General features: G+C 41.1%; 2 protein-coding genes across 2 annotated transcripts in view; one reads left to right on the forward strand and one right to left on the reverse strand.

Moving 5' to 3' along the window:
• Nucleotides 1-16,642, reverse strand: part of ctnna1 (catenin (cadherin-associated protein), alpha 1) — a 121,076-nt gene that overhangs the window by 57,026 nt on the left and 47,408 nt on the right. Inside the window, exons 8-9 of the mRNA XM_073820453.1 lie at nt 3,929-4,009; nt 3,557-3,709 (exon numbers count right to left, since the gene is read on the reverse strand). Coding sequence (XP_073676554.1) covers nt 3,557-3,709; nt 3,929-4,009 — 234 coding nt within the window. The remainder of the gene's footprint in view (nt 1-3,556; nt 3,710-3,928; nt 4,010-16,642) is intronic.
• lrrtm2 (leucine rich repeat transmembrane neuronal 2) lies at nt 8,626-13,270 on the forward strand. Its single transcript, XM_073821038.1, has 2 exons — nt 8,626-9,230; nt 9,743-13,270. Exons 1-2 carry the CDS (start codon nt 9,227-9,229, stop codon nt 11,365-11,367), a joined length of 1,629 nt encoding a protein of 542 aa, XP_073677139.1. The 5' UTR covers nt 8,626-9,226; the 3' UTR covers nt 11,368-13,270.

Below are 16,642 nucleotides of genomic sequence, written 5' to 3' on the forward strand. Positions count from 1 at the left end.
AGTTAAGAGAGGTTAAAATAATTTCCCCTCCGCAACCATCTCTTGCTGCAAGGCACGCCTTTACTGCCTGTCAAAAATATATTAGACCGTCCTTAGTGATGAAAGCCATCGGCAAACAGAGGAATTCCCATATATGGCACATCGTTTCAACCCACTGTGTTCGTTTTGTAACAGAAGGCAACTACATGAATGCAGGAAAAATCCCTAATGCACATGAATACATTTCCTTGCCAGCAGATTGGATACCAACCAGGAGCGAGACGCTCCAGCTATTTTAGACAATGCAGCTATTTTTTTTTTTTTATAACCTACATATTCAAAACCCCTCTACCTACCCTCCACCATACAAAGCAGACAACAGAAGGTCACACGTAAGCTGACCCTCTACACAGCTGGAATACAGGCTTAGGGCATTAGCAATTTACTTTATACTAAAGTAGTAAGTCACGCAAAGCTGTGCAATACAGTCGTTTTACCAGTAACGAGTGTTTTAGGCACAAAGTCTCAATTACAAAATAATTGTATATAGGACTGGGCGATAAATAGATAATGATAATTATTGCACAATATAAATTTCTGTATAAACGATAAGAGTTCAATAAATGTTTAATATAAATGTTTATGTGGCAAAAGCGCTAGTCGTTTGAAGCGCAGCGTTTTCGATATTCGTGTCACTTTATTATATTAATGTAGACATGCATTAAATGTATTGAAGGAGAAGTAACGGAATATAAGTACAGTATTATGTGATTAAACTATAGCATTTATGCAGTTACACTAAATGTATTTAGACTACCGTTTTTCATACAAATACATAGAAACCATAATTCATTTTTACTCTAGTATTGAAGAGCTATATGTGTGATTTTTAACTGTGTTTATCATAATCTAAATGTTACTATGGAAGACCAATGGTTAATTATATATATAAAAAAAAAACTTAAAAAAATAATTTTCACCATATAAAAATGAGGTTGCTACAATTTTACTGATATTACCGTTTTTAATAATGAACATAATGCATTCTAACCCAAGCTACTATCAAATGTGTATTTATAACATTACAAATAATGTTACATTATTATTAATATTATGAGGTAACACAAACCTGTTTCTTGATTTGAAACTATATTACTCAGAACATGTAGAACTAAGAATTTTTTTGGCTTATTATTTTAATTTATTTTGTTAAGGAAAAATGACTAGAAAAGTGTAAAGACTTCAAAAACGTGAAGTGTTTGTCATGTTCTGACCATAAATAATAGTTTAAAACCACAATTAACCATCAAAGTTTTATAACTTTCACATTGGAGCAAAAATCTGCCTTTAAACTTGAAAGAAGGAAAAATGTGACATTAATCGTGACAGTTATCGATATCGACTGATGTGAAAAAAAGTGTGATCATTTTATCCATATCACCCAGCTACCTGTGCAGTAACAGATGTGCGATTACACTTTCACACATACATCATCCAAAAGTTTTACAAAATATGAAAAGCTAGCAGCTTGCATTTAACAATCAAGGACAAAAACAGACCTTGCCTCGGTACAAGTGAGGGAAGTACACAAACCATAATCGTTTGTAACTGCCCCTCAAATGGAATTATTAAAATGCGCCTATGTTTTGTTCATGTAATCCATGTTTGGATTGAGGTTGGAATCCATATAGGGCGACTACTGGCGGGTGTCAAATCAAGGCAATTAAAACCGTTTGAAAAAGACGAGGAAGGGAGGAAAGAGACAGAAAGAGAGACGGATGTGACTTTTTGGAGACGTGTTATGCTTCGACTATCTTTAGCCCCCGGTGAGACTCTGAGGCTTTTACTCATTACCCCTCCTCTTCCCTTCACTTTGATTTCCTTCACCAGTCTTCCCCTGTACGCAGCGTGTCACACGAGGGCCGGGCCTGCCCCCTGCGGGGAGAGGTCAGTCTGAAATGTCGGTGGGATGACGCGTTACCACAGGGACCAAGATGAACAGATTTGAAAAACTAATGAGGATAGCTAACATTTCTGTCAGCTTGTCACTGGCCCTGCCAAGGCGGGCATGAGATATAAAGCCCCCAGTGATTCGGCATGAAAAACATCTATGTGGAAAATAAAACGCCACAAGAGATGCGGCCTATTTATCGGCCACGAATACGGTCGCCGCAAACAGCCACGACAATGCAGATTTCTCGTGAAGTCCATCAATAAGACACCATATCCAGCTGTTTCGCATTTCCCCACCGAAGCAACACTTAACCTTGAGCTCGGAGGAGTTGCACTCTTTGGCTGAGCTTAAAATGTGATTCACGGTTGTGACTGCCCATACAAATGCAGTGATTCCCTGGCTGCGGCATTGTAAACCCAGCAGCCTTGCTGCATTTGTCCCGCACTATAAAGTGGAAGTTTGACTCCTGTCTGACACTTCACAAAAAAAATATGAAGCATAAAAGATAAAAGGGCTGTGACACACTCGCTTGGATCAAGCAGTCATGACAGAGACTTCAGTTGCATTCCCACATAAATAGCGATGGTGCTGACTATCGATTAAAATTTATTCCGTTTTGACATCAGCTTGCATGTCGGAATCAGAACAGAAAGTTTTTTCCCCCTTCAAGTGTGTACTAACTATTTGCGGAAGTGACACTTTATTTTTTCTGCTTTGTGGGTGGCTATGGCACTTTTGATTAGTGATCCGTAAAGCTATATATTATTATAAACCCAGATACTCATCTGGTATAATTAGAACGTTTCAGGCTCATGTTGAAGGGTGCGGCTCGTCAATAAGGGAACTGACAGACATCCTACAAATATCTAATGATCTAACAAATAAGGGTAAATATTTAAAAACTTCTATCACACGGAACTATCGTGGTTCTCACAATATCTACAGATTATGCATAATAATGGAAACGTTGCTCACAGCAAGTGATTTGAAGTCTGACAGTAATTGTCTTGAAATCTGTTGAAGGCGGCGAATTTGTTACAAAAGCGATGCTTTGATGGGGATGAATTTAGAGATGCAACTTTTCTGCAGCACATTCAAGCATGCTGTCAGCATACTAAAAACCTCCCGGAGAAGAGTCGTCTCTTAAATCATCCCCTTTCAAGCACAGCATCCTAAAATCTGAAAGTTAAAAAAAAAAAAAAAAAAAATTAGATAAACTGAGTGGTCGGCCAGCATAATCGGTTAGGCTGTCTATCCTGACTCATCTCTTCATTTCATTTAGTCAGACAAAACATCTCACATTTAGTTTCATGTCAGTGACAAATACTTCAAAAGCAAGTCCGTGCACAAAATCAATTTTGGATCAGGACTGGTCTGTGCAATAAACCCCTAAAGGGCTTATCTGTATGATAAAAAACGTCAACAAATGTCTTAATCAAAGACAACAAACCTACAATCACCAGTGTGCTCTCTTCGAGATGCCACGTTAAACAAAAGAATAGCTAGTCTGGAGGAGTACAAATAATGTTCCATCATTTGTTTTGAAACAATTCCAGAATTTAAAATCTGCAACAGACGAGGGACAGTAATTGGCACTTTATGGAGCAGAAAACAGGTGCCTACCTCAATCAGTTTGTTGGCGTGCTCACGGAAAACTTGGGCATATTCCTTCACCTCCTTTTCATTACCATTCTTGGCAGCCTCGATCAATACCAGCAGTGGAACATTGGTCTCCAGAAAAGAGTCCGACACGTGGTCCATCACAGCCTTCCGCAGCTGAAATTATGAATACGCAAACACACAAATCTTTAGCTAGCTTATGATCGCTCAGAGCACCTCGGTTTGGTGTATTCATTTTTAACGTGCAATGTAAACACAACATGCATCTAAAGGACAGGGGTGATTTATTATTAAGGAGAAGGACATAAAGTATTCTTGTTGACACCTATAATCAAAATAAATGTGATTCTGTGCACTGCTTCAAGGTGAACAGACCTGTCTGCGCAGGTCACGGGTCTTCTTAGTCATCCTGTCGATGGCCGTGTTCAAGGCATCGCTCTTCTCCTTACGTCCAGCCTGTGATAGAAAACAAACAGGAGAAAATATACTTAGTCTCATTTAAACTTGTTACAGTCTGGGAAAAGGATAAACGACAGGTGGGAGTTAAAGCTGAGGACTGAAAGGACAAGACAAACTTATAAGATATGATGGATAAGATGCATTTTCTACAGAGAGAGAAAAAAGTAAAACAGCATGAGTCACTCGGATGGTTATAACCCCCTGTGGCAAACATTTCATTTCATTCTTGAAAACTTTGTAGGGGTTTAGATTCCTTTACCCCCCTTTGGCGATTATTGTTTCGTATGACTAACGTGACTTGTGCTACTGTCAGGAGGCACCCGCCCACATTCTTTCACCGATACATTTTTCAGCTCGAAAATCCAGAGTTTTTGTCTGTCACTTTCTCGAGCTGGGCTTAAGCAGCCCGTGAAATAATTCATGACACAAATAGCTCTCCTGCAGTGCGAGTACAAAAAAAAAAAAAAAAAGGATGCAAGGCAAAAAGGCACACTTAAAGATTAGACACATTCTTTTGAACTGGTGTCCGATTCTTCCATCCCCAACCTTCAAGGATTAAAATGTAAGCAAGGCACTTACATCTTCAAATAAAACCCATTATGTGATGGGTCAGACAGCTTAACAATACAGAAAGTTCAGAGGAAGGTAGGCAGGAGAAGTTAAGCCTGGTCAAGCGGAGTTCACAAGTTATCCAACACAGTCATTGCAATTGATGTCTGAGATAAATCTGAGCAATTTCCACACTTTTCAAACTGTCTACTTCTCTAGCGCTTCAAGTCAGGTTGGCTAGTGTTGGGAGAGCAGATCTCGCTCACATGCCCCTGACAAATTGCTCATGTGCAGTGGGTAGGTAAATCTCCAGCACAGGGGAAAGCCTGGGGGAAGGCCGTCACAGGGGCACAAGCAGCAAAAGCGTGACAGTCAATGAAATATGGCAGTGGCACTGGCAGTTCAGGCCCCCTCCTACATCCTCACCCCATTGGGTGGTACATGGTAGAAGGCGAGTGAGCGCCATCGGCCTTAATCCCCTACTGATTTTGTGCCAGTCGGATGAAAGCACTTGAGAACAACATAGACTCTCCAGTGTAATAGTGAGGGACTGTCAATTCTAAAATCACTAACCTTCAGTTGAGCTGCTCAACAAAATTACCTAGATTAGTGCAAATGGTACATTCATCTACAGCGTAACTAAGAAAACTCGACGGATATTACCTATATGATCGCATGTTCCCCCAGAGGGTGAATGACTTGGATCACTCAATATTGATTTTTCTCTGAGCAGCTCCACTTAATTGGCCAGTCATTTGATTCCTCACACTAGTTTATGTGGTGTTTTCACACATGATGCTCGGGTAGAGCTGTGCTTGCAGCATGAACAAATCTCCCCACAGAAAAGATTTTAAAACAGTCTTCCTCAGCAGAGACATCCCTTGAGGGCAGATTACACACCAGTGAGAAACGTATCTGTAAAAAAGTAATATGACCTATGGAGAAAAATGACAAACAAATAAATCATACACACACAAAATGGCCCAGGTCATTTTAGAAAAGTGACCACCCCAAAAAAAGAAACACAGATGTTCAAATCAAGCGCAGTAGGCACAATGGCACGAAAGCAATTTTAGCACAACCTACAGGCACCATGTGCACAGGAGGAAAAAAATAAAATATAAATATAGGGATGTGCCAAACTGTACACTTGGAAAATTAACTATAAAGTGGATTATCTGAATGAAAAAAGATTTGTATAAATTAGGGTTGGGCATCTAAGGTATAATGCCGATCCGATACGCATCTCGATACAAAGTATCCGATCCGATATATTAACGATACATTTGTGACATATTGCGATACAATACGATACACACCCATATCACGATACGATGCGATAATTCAGCACTAACTAATTAGATCAAGTTTATGTGGTGATGTGAAAGAGGATGCGGTGCCAGTGAATGAGTTTGATTATTTATTAACCAAGTAAAACCAAGACTTTTATATATATTTATTTATTTATAAATATATTAGACAGATTTAAAGCTCCTGAATTCTTTAATTCAGACATTCTAAACAACTACAGAGTACTTTTTCTAAAGTAAGTGAACCTGCCAAACAGAACAACAGGGAGATGCCAAAATACCACTCACTAAACCTGTCCATTTGAACTGGACTGACCGAATATCTACTGTTTGTATCCATCATAAAATGAACATACAAATGAAAAATACAGCAAATACATACTATATCTGTTGATGCTGTTGCTCATATGTGCATAAACACCACTGACCCTTACAAGATCCACCTCTATGGGTGAGCATCCATTATAAAACACTCACAAGACATTCATTTTGACAACTATGCAAATATTTTGAAATTTCACACAAAAATACTATGGATCAGAGCCCCGAAAGCATGACTAGTTCATGAATCAACAGCGGACTTATGCGTGCCTAGACTCCGATATGCAAGAGTGTCATTGTTACTATTACTCTGATCGTCTTTACTTTTACATTAGTGCGAGGGTTTGTTTCATGCAGTCAAGAGATGAAGTAGAGACCCGTTTTTCCGCGGGGGTATAGGTTACTTTTATGTGGGCTTTTGCTGGTGGGAGTGGGACAAAATAACATACATTTCTGCAGGAGCGGGACAAAAAAATCAGTCCCTTGCAGGTCTCTGATGATGTTTGCGTGCCGCGGTTGAAAGTTTTGAGCCGCCGTTCAGTCTGTATGCGATGAGGCTTGCTGCGCCGAGTCCAAAGCAATCAATCACAGAACACGAAAGAGGCCGTGCTTTGACCATTTTAGGATAAAACTTAAGTTAATTTTAAGCCATCTCGCGGGCCACCGGTTGAGAATCCCTGCTCTATGTGACTTTCTGGACACGCCCCGGTCTCTGTAGTGTTGTGATAGGCTACATCATTCACGCAGCAGTGAAGGGAGACGTGCTTGAGAAACAGTTCAGAGGGGAGAAAACAATCTAACAATATTTTCCACTTTCTAAATAATAAAAGTATTGTATGTCTACTAATAATTATAAAGAAATAAATCGGGATTTACCGATGCAGATATGTTAGAAACGATGCATCGCGATACAAATGCCAATTTGTATCCGATGCGCACTTTTTAAACCGATGCATCGCATTGTTAACATTTTAAACCGATGCACCGAGTGAATCTGGGAATCTTCCCATCCCTAGTATAAATGGATTTAGAGTCACGTTTACTTTTAGGTACCGATGGCTGTATTCAAAAACGGAAGAGGCAATCTAACATAATTGTAAAAAAAGTTACTTTTTAACTAGGCATGAGGTCCTAAAGACAACTCATACTGTGAGATTCTGAAAAAAAGTCACGTAATGCAAATAGTCCAACTACAACAGACCAACAATTACACATAATAACAGGAATAATTTTTCACAGCAGGCGATTTGACATCTAGCAATAATTGTCTTGAAATTTATTGAAAGCAGAATGTGTTACAAAAGCAGTGCATTGATGGCGGTAGCGGCATAGTTTTGAAAGGATGGATTTAGAAAAGTGTCTTTGCAGTGGTCTTGAGTTTCAAGTCTGAGAGCAAACAAAAGTTGACTAAATGAAATCTGTTTATCATAAATAAATATGAAGTATATAAAAACAATCTAAAAAAAAATCTGGATTAAAACCCATCCAGATCAAAATGGATTCTGATTTGCAAAAACATCCCTTTTCATACATGTTTAGCCAGTAAGCCTGATAGGCTGTCATCCAACACATCAGGCTTGATTTCATTAAAAAAGGAATGGTTTCATTTCCATTCCATTACATTCAGCAAACCCACATGAAGAGAAATTATCCAAAAGACAGGGGAGCAGAGAAAAATGCAGACAACAGCTACGTTGTGCACGTCTTATGTTTAGTGGAATCTCCTGTGGGGCTATGCAGTGTGAATGCTCTATTAAGTCCAGCATTCAGACTCTGTCCCCACCACCGCAGATCGACAAGAGTATAAAAGGTCTCTGTGACGTCGGTTTCCTTGTGACGCGTTTCGTGTTGAAAACCTGAACGAGTGAAAGGGAGAGAGAACGGAAGGAATAATCTGACTGCAAGTAATCGTATGTCAAATTAAGTATGAGCTTCCTGTGCCAACATAATTATATTGTAAATTCATTCATTAACACTTAATTGAACTAAAGACCTAAAAATAATTTGAAATCACCTAATATGTTTTAATTTACTACTGCAAAGTAGTAAAGCACCTAGCTTCATCACAAAAAAAAAACTAATATATATATATATATATATCATACATACACACAATATAGAAACTGACCAGACAGGAAGCAGACGAGGAGATTTAATGTAATTGTTCATTTCGACTGTGAACTACCGCAACACGTTGCAGTTATCAATATTCTGACTGTGACGAACCAGAGGAAAAAAAAGTAAGGGAGGGGGAGGGTGCGTTGAATCAAACGCCAAAGCACTGTGCAAGTGTGCAAGGCGGAAAGTGAGCGAGCCAGGGAGCGAACCAAAGCGCGCATGAGAGAGAGAGAGAGAGGGAGAGGAAGAGAGAGAGAAACTGCACTGATGATCGACGCCAGCCTGCCACCACTCTGTAGCAGTGAGTGGCTGCAACAAAAGCACAGAATAACATCTCAGCTCCTCTCCTCTGCTCTGCTTTTCCCCTCACTGCATCTCCCCTTCCTCGGTGCCGAGACTCCACACAACACAGCAGAGCCACACGGAACTGGCGTCGCAAGTGCAGCCTCAGCCTGCCATCAACAAGTTAGGGATGAAGGACCTCGAGCCGTGAAAGAGGAATGCGTGATCTTCAATTAACCAATTGAGCTGACATCATTGCGGTGGAAAAGGAAAGAGGCAGCTAAGGGACGGAGGGGATCTGCTCAACGGTGCTGCTTTGGATGCAAATCATCAACTTCAAATTTAAGGATTCTTGGAAGGCAAATAATGCTTGTCTATTTTTAATCTGGGAATTGAATAGCAGGACCGAAAAAAGGACAGACCGGAAAGAGAGAGAAAAAACAGCATCCCAGGACATGGAATTCCTGAATTCGGTTCAACTGGGGGGGCTCAGCACTTCTTTATTTCTGAAGAGCTTGATTCCTTTTGTATTTACCCAAAAGGCTTTTTTCCCTTTGGATTTCTCTTCCATCTGGCTGCTCCAAAAGTCTGCGGAAAAAGACAGTTGAATGCAGCCTCCGATGTACACAAAAGAATGGGTAAGTTAGCCCTTTTATTCACAGAGTCTGGACCTGAATAGGCAATGTAGTGAATAGGAGGGGGGACAGTGGCTGGCAGGGTCTCTAGAAACATCTATGCATTTAAAAAGCTGCTTTCCTTTTTTTTTTTACTTAGTAGACTTGTAATATTTAACAAGCAGTAATTTGCAGCAGGGAAATAAAAGATGACTGACAAGCCACTTATAAAAATGACTGGGTAAAAATGTTTTTCATTATTTTTTTTAAATACAACCTGCAAATAAAATGCTAATATTGCAGTTCAAACATATGGATGAATAATTAATGTACTTGAGTAACCATAACTATCAGTGCAAGTCATCGAACATTCCCCTTAAACATTTTAATAAATCTTGGATCAACAAGCAGATTGCTTTGAATATGTTGACAAATACAGAGAGTGCGCATGATAATGAAAAAAAAATGTTTCTGTGTACTGCAGAGATTAGATTTCCCTCCCCCCGGTTTATTTTCTTATCTTTAAACCCACCCAGGTTTCCATTCAAGGTGGCCATTGGTGGGACAAGCACCAGCGGCACTTTGTGTGATCAGCATGCTACTGTGCCTCCCTCCTGTGTCATGCACAACCTGCCCCCAGAAATGCCGATGTGAAGACCTGCAGTTTTACTGCGACACGCAGGGGCTCCTGGCGCCCCCAGACGGTGTGGATAAAGGGGCCCTTGGACTTTCGCTCAGACACAACAGCATCAGCGAGCTCAGCTCAGACCAGTTCTTTGGCTTCACCCAGCTCACTTGGCTTCACCTGGACCACAACCAAATAACCACCGTGCATGAGGATGCCTTCCAGGGGCTGTACAAGCTCAAGGACCTTAACCTGAGCTCAAACCGCATCACCAAGCTGCCAAACACAACCTTCATCCACCTCATCAACCTGCAGATCTTGGATCTCTCTTTCAACCAGATGACAGCTCTGGAGCCCGAGCTCTTTCACGGGCTCCGGAAACTCCAGATCCTGCACCTGCGGTCAAACTCACTGCGCACGACACCCGTGCGGGCCTTCTGGGACTGCCGGAGTCTGGAATACCTTGGCCTGAGCAACAACCGGCTCCGTAGCCTGGCCCGGAATGGCTTCGCTGGGTTAATTAAGCTGCGGGAGCTCCATTTGGAACACAATCACTTGACCAAGATTAACTTGGCGCACTTCCCTCGTCTGGTTGCCCTCCAGTTCCTTTATCTCCAGTGGAACAAGATCAACAATTTAACATGCACCATGGAATGGAAATGGACAACTCTGGAGAAACTGGATCTCACCGGGAACGAGATACGAGTACTCACCCCCGACGTGTTTGAGACTTTGCCCAACCTCAAGATCCTGCTGCTGGATAACAACAAACTGACCAGCCTCGACACCCAAATTATGGATATGTGGAAGTCCCTAAATTCCATCGGGCTGTCGAGCAACCTATGGGAATGTACCAAACGGATCTGCAATTTGGCCACTTGGCTGAGCACCTTTAAGGGTCGGTGGGAGCATTCCATCCTCTGCCACAGTCCTGAGTACGCGCAGGGCGAGGAAATACTGGATGCAGTTTACGGATTCCAACTTTGCCAAAATTTCTCGGCCCCGGTCGTACTGACCAGTACCAGCACGGAGGCCATGCTCCCTGAGATCACGAGCTCCCTGTTCGGAAATATGCCTACCCCTACGCAGGACTTCTATGCAGAGGATTTTGGGAGCTTTACGATTGTCACTACTACCACCACCACCACCCAACCCCCACGCACTGCCCTCGCTACTACCATGACGGTGGAGGGGGCAGACGTTACTGAGGACTACTCGGCGATGGACAACACATTGCTGACCCAGAGGGTCATCATTGGAACTATGGCTCTGTTGTTTTCCTTCTTTCTCATCATTTTTGTAGTGTACATATCGCGAAAGTGCTGCCCTCCCACTCTGAGGCGGATCCGCCATTGCTCGGCCATTCAGAACCGGCGACAGATGAGGACCCAGCAGCGGCAGCCAATGGCGGACCTAGCCACACAGGTGCCCTATAACGAGTACGAGCCCAGTCACGAGGAGGGCGCGCTTGTGATCATCAATGGCTACGGGCAGTGCAAATGTCAGCAACTGCCTTACAAAGAGTGTGAAGTATAAACTCTATTTATTCCTGCAGTTTCTGGGTTTAACCATATGTCCATTTCAAAAGATACAGGGTTTGCTTTTGGACTTTTTTTCCCCTTTTCAGTTTGTACGAAGAAGAATATTTCTTTGAAATTGTTAGCTTTGGAAATCTATGAAAGCTTGAGATGACTGGGATGAATTTGAAAAAGAGGAAATATAGAGAAATCCACAAGTTTATTTTTGTAATACAAATGCAAAGGTTCATATCTAGCTGGGGCAATCAATCTCAGCAGAGGAAGGTTGGATGTGTCACTGCATCACCAGTTTGTGTACTATGTATTCTGCAGCACAGAGGAGATGAGAAATCTATAGCCAAACAGCCTGGAACCCTGTGCTCCAGAAAACCGTTTATAAAATGACATATCTTCTGATAAATGGTGAAATTTTATTTCATGGAAAAATAGTGTTACATATGCTGAGCAGTGCAAATTTAAAAGGATTTTAAAAAAAAACAAAGACTTTGGTGCACGTTAGCAACACTATAGATCTCACTCACATATTCACTTTTGGGGAGAGGAAACAAAAAAAAAATCAGATGGACACAAAGCATATTTTTTAAACTCACATTTTCTAAATTCAAAACAAGTACTGTTACAAATTGAGCCACATAATGAAATTTAGATTTGAACAGGGAATTCAATCCACTCGCATTTGGCTTCCTTATGTGGCAGAAATGATCGTTTCACTTTGATCGAGTCTTAAATTTGAACTAATGAGAACACTTAACTGCCTTCCCGTTTCTGCATTTGGTTAAATTCAATAAACTGTCCACTTCCTTGAAATCTTCAAGCCTAGCACTTTGTGTGAAAAGGTTAATGTCCAATATGGCTCGGCACTGGTTTTAACAAAATGTCTGAACGAGCTCCCTCTTTTACGACTTCAGCAGGGATTTACTAAATGTTAAACAGAGGCAATTGCTCAATTATCATTGTCCATATATTCTTACATAAGATGGCTCCGAACACTGACATCCTCACTGTGATAGAACAATGCTGCTTAGATCACTGCATCATTAATTAATGGTAGAGACCTTCAAACGATGCTAGACGAATGAAGCAAACACCAGCGATAACTACTTCCTAGGGAGAGGGGAAGAACTACAAAAAGGCGGCATGCAGAGGACACTGACAATTGCCTCCTAAAAATACATGCGTACGCTTGCCGTCGCACTGTTCGAATGCAGCAAAGAGCATAATCACACCTGACAGCTTCAACATTGGGTCAATTAAGCCTGGGGAAAATGAATCTAATAGTCTGTCACCCAAAACCTCTGCCCTGCAAGTTTCAGCCTCCTTAGCCAGTACAAAAGCAGGACTCAAAAAGAGAGTTATTACTTCATAGCCTTGCTCCTTTTAGCCCATAAAAGACAAAAAAAGGCAATTTTTCGTCCGTGCAAGAAATATCCAAAGGTTCATACGAAGGAGGATAAAGAAACAGAAACAGAGAGAAAAGCTGAAGTAAAGCGCAGCGCAGCTCTCAGGAGAGCATGCAGAAGACGGCAGGAGGCTGGGTCAGGAGACATTTGTATGCAGCACTGAGAGGACAGACATTAGCATCAAACTAAAGCCGCTGCTGCAGTAGCTCTTTGTGTTGCAATCAGGAGTTGGGGGCTGGGATGCACAAGGGGGTACAGGGAACACAAACACTGGTTAGCATTTAATTGAAGTCAATGAGCATCTTAGGAGTCACAGAATGAGGCTAAATCAGGGTACAGAAAGCATTAGAGAAAAAAAAAAGAGATGCATGACAAAACGGTGACTGATAACACCCTGGGCAAGAGCCGGAAAGCTGAACGCCACCCTAGTTTTGCAGCAACAAGGCTTATTGCCTCATTGCTGAAAAAAAATTAGTCATCAACTACATTGCTTAAAAAACAGCTAAAAATAAAACACATCATAGGCAGAGGTTTTTAAAGAAAAGCTCAAAATCTGAGAAATTACCACATTTGTCACCTACTTAACGGTAGCAGAAAAAAAAACTAAACTTAGGTAATTATCCAATACTGAAATTAAGCATACCTGAGGAGATTGATTAAAGTTGTCCTCTAGAGGGTGCTGTAAAATACCATGAGTGAGGAACAGCTGCTTAAATTGTCTCCAACCGTGCAAAACACTCTTATGTTGGTAAAAACAAACAAAAAGGGAATGGAGGTCTGTGTAGCTGATCTTTTCTGTGCAGCCAGAGGTGTAGCTAGGAAATATCAATCCAAAATGCATTTCATCAAATGCTGTTGGACTGAACGAGGAAAAGTACAGCTTACGTTTACTGAGCCAACAACCTCCAATGGTGTGGCTTTGTTTTGGATTTAGTGAAGCTGACCTTTGCTTTCTGCATTCCTCAAAAACACCTTGCATGTTTAAAAAAAAAACATGAACATCAGCACCATCCCAAAAAAAAAAGAAAAAAAAAAAAAAAAAAGGAAAGAAAAAAAGGACAAGCCTCACCATCCTGATCTGATAGTTTAGGCACATACGGTGGGGGACAATGACTTTAATGACAAACACTGTAATCTGTTTAAACTATCAGCTTATAAGCAATCACAAAAACCACTGAACATGAATCCATTTGCACTCCTGTAAACTGTTTTTTGGGGGGGAGGGATATCTTGCCATAAGCTGAAGTCCTGCTGCTCACTCTGGCCAAAAAGCCCCTTTCAAATCACAACCCAAAAACTTCTTTGTGCAAAAATGAATGCTTCTCACCCTCCTCTCCCCAAAACCCCCGCTTTTTCCTTTTGTATTGTAATATGTACTATTTCATATCTGTATAGTGGGTAAAGATGTGGCCAACTGAAAAGATTTTTTTTTTCCTTAAGACGTATATTTTTAAATAAAAATGTTACAATTTATAAACGCTTTGGTCTAATATACTCTTTAGGTACCCAAGGTCTTGCCTTTCAAATATCTTCTACACAAAGGAATGGAGAAACTCTATCATGTATCAAACGTGCTGAATACAGAGATGGCTGAAAGGCTTTTAAGCATGGTGCACTCAGGGTATTTGGTCTGGGCTTCAGGCAAGGTGCCCTTCTGAAGTAAATGGCTTCTGATATCATTAACATTATCATAACCCGGCACTCACCTGCCCTTCTAAACCCAGATAACAACCTGCCTGAATGACTGGCATCAAACGCAACAGCACGACCGAGATTCCACTCTAGCCCAAGGCAGAATACTGTTTGAATCGGTTTTAAAATGCTATTATAAACACAAAATGATTGACATTGGTTGAAAATGATTATCTAGCCCACTGGTTCTTGATTTAAATCCGATCTAAATAGCGGTAGGTCGGGTGGACGGTGGCAGAAAAGCAGCACAAGTTTCGCAGGAGAATTTCATGTGACCATTACTTTGCTCACGTGAAGTGCCACATATATACATATCCGTCTGGACAGGTTTTTCCATCTCCATTCCTCAGAGGTTTTTTGGTGAGCAGAAAACGTAAAATGGTGCTGATGCATGACACCACCAGTGGGAAATTACTGAGGTCTCAGACGCTCTAGAAATACTCTTCCAAAAATAAATGGAATGAAAAGGCAAGTTAGTCACTCAGAACCCACACTACTGATTTTCATCCAAAATGGTATTATTCGGAGAAAATAATTCTGCAAAATCTTTGGCCAAGGGGTGGAAGAATTGTGCTCATACAGAAACTGCAAAATCTAAAAAAACTAAAATATAAATATTAAATACACTAAATAAAACATAGGTACAGTGATTTACCCCATAGCATTGCAGCTGCAGCCTCTGTGGAGGTTTCAAAAAGTGTGAGGGTGGCAGCAAGCATATGCCACAACAGCTAGCCGCCGGTGTTATATACTGTGCATTGCACAAGCACTGCAGGGCAAGCTGGAAGAAAACCAATTTCCAGTGCAGAATGAAGGGGACCAAAAACATAAATAATACCCTGACTGTTACTGTACGCCTAACCTTGGGAGTCCAATACATCAGGCAGAATGAATATCCGCTTTTACGTAGCCATTTTAATGCTTTTTCTATAAATAATACATTCATCTATCCAAACACTTGAACGACAATACTGTGTGTGTCATCCGTGATCACTGCCTCAGAGTTTAAAGACTTTATATCTTTTGTAAATCTCAGGATCTTGTTACCCAGACGATAGAATTGATTTTAATGATTTTACTGCAGGCGTAAGCTAAAGAGGAGAAGCGATTGGTCGACTCCCTCCGGGCAGCTGTTGACCACTGGTTCACCGATGCTGCTCCCACTGAGAAAAAAGGAAAGTTGTTGGGGAAGGCTGAAGCTGAACATGATTTATAGAGGACAGCCATTTCTTGGCCAGACGGAGTGTGTAAAAGAAAAGGCTTTGTGACTACAGAGGCTTCAGATGCGGCGGCTTTCTAAGGCTTTTCACTCACTGGGAAAGGAAGCTATTAACTCCAAAGGTCACTTTTTAATTTGGTTGCGGCCCTACATGGCAGAGGTCTGTCCCAGTCTGAGGAAATGAAAACAGAAGTGATTTAACTTGAGATTTAAGTACACCAAGATAACCATAAGAAAGTGAGAGGATGTTGTGCGTCTCAACTTCGCGCTCCAACTGTACGCCGTGTTCCCAATTACGAAAGCTCGTTTAAACCCTGCAGGAAGTCACCGGCTACACACAAAAGAAAAGCCAACTGCGAGACCAGATGAAAACAGCCTAATACTTCTAGAGGATTTCTTATTGTACCACGGCAGTCGCTCCAAATGTTAATTTGCTCCCTCTGTTTTTAAGTCCACGAAAAAGAGGCTTCTTTTTCTCTCTGCATCATTTCCTTAGAGCTCAGGGCTCTCAGGAACCACAGAGGATGAATGGACACCTCTCTTCAAAACAAGTCTCTCAAAATGAACTATATTAAAGCAAAGGGCCGAAGCTCCATTAGCCACCAAGGGTAGTCATCCCTCATCCACTCCCTGATCAAAGCGGTCAACAAAAAGGAAATGATAGCAAGAGGCGCAATGCGGCTCAATGAACCAGCCACCGACAAATAAAAGCATTTTTTCGTTAGATTCAGCTGAAGTGCTTCTGCCCTTGGACGTTAAGATGATACCAAATGTTGTGGTGCTAATTACTAGCTGCGCATGTCAAGCGCACAACCTCTATTCTGCAAAGGCTAAAAGATAAATAGGTTTTAGCTGACAGTATTTATTTTCTTTCCACATGTAATCAGACTGTGATGTTACATTAGCTAATTCCTTGCCTAAAAAAAAAATAATAATAATAATAGTAGAATGTGTGTGTATTA

Source organism: Garra rufa, chromosome 16, assembly GCF_049309525.1.
Source record: "Garra rufa chromosome 16, GarRuf1.0, whole genome shotgun sequence".
Lineage (NCBI taxonomy): Eukaryota > Metazoa > Chordata > Actinopteri > Cypriniformes > Cyprinidae > Garra > Garra rufa.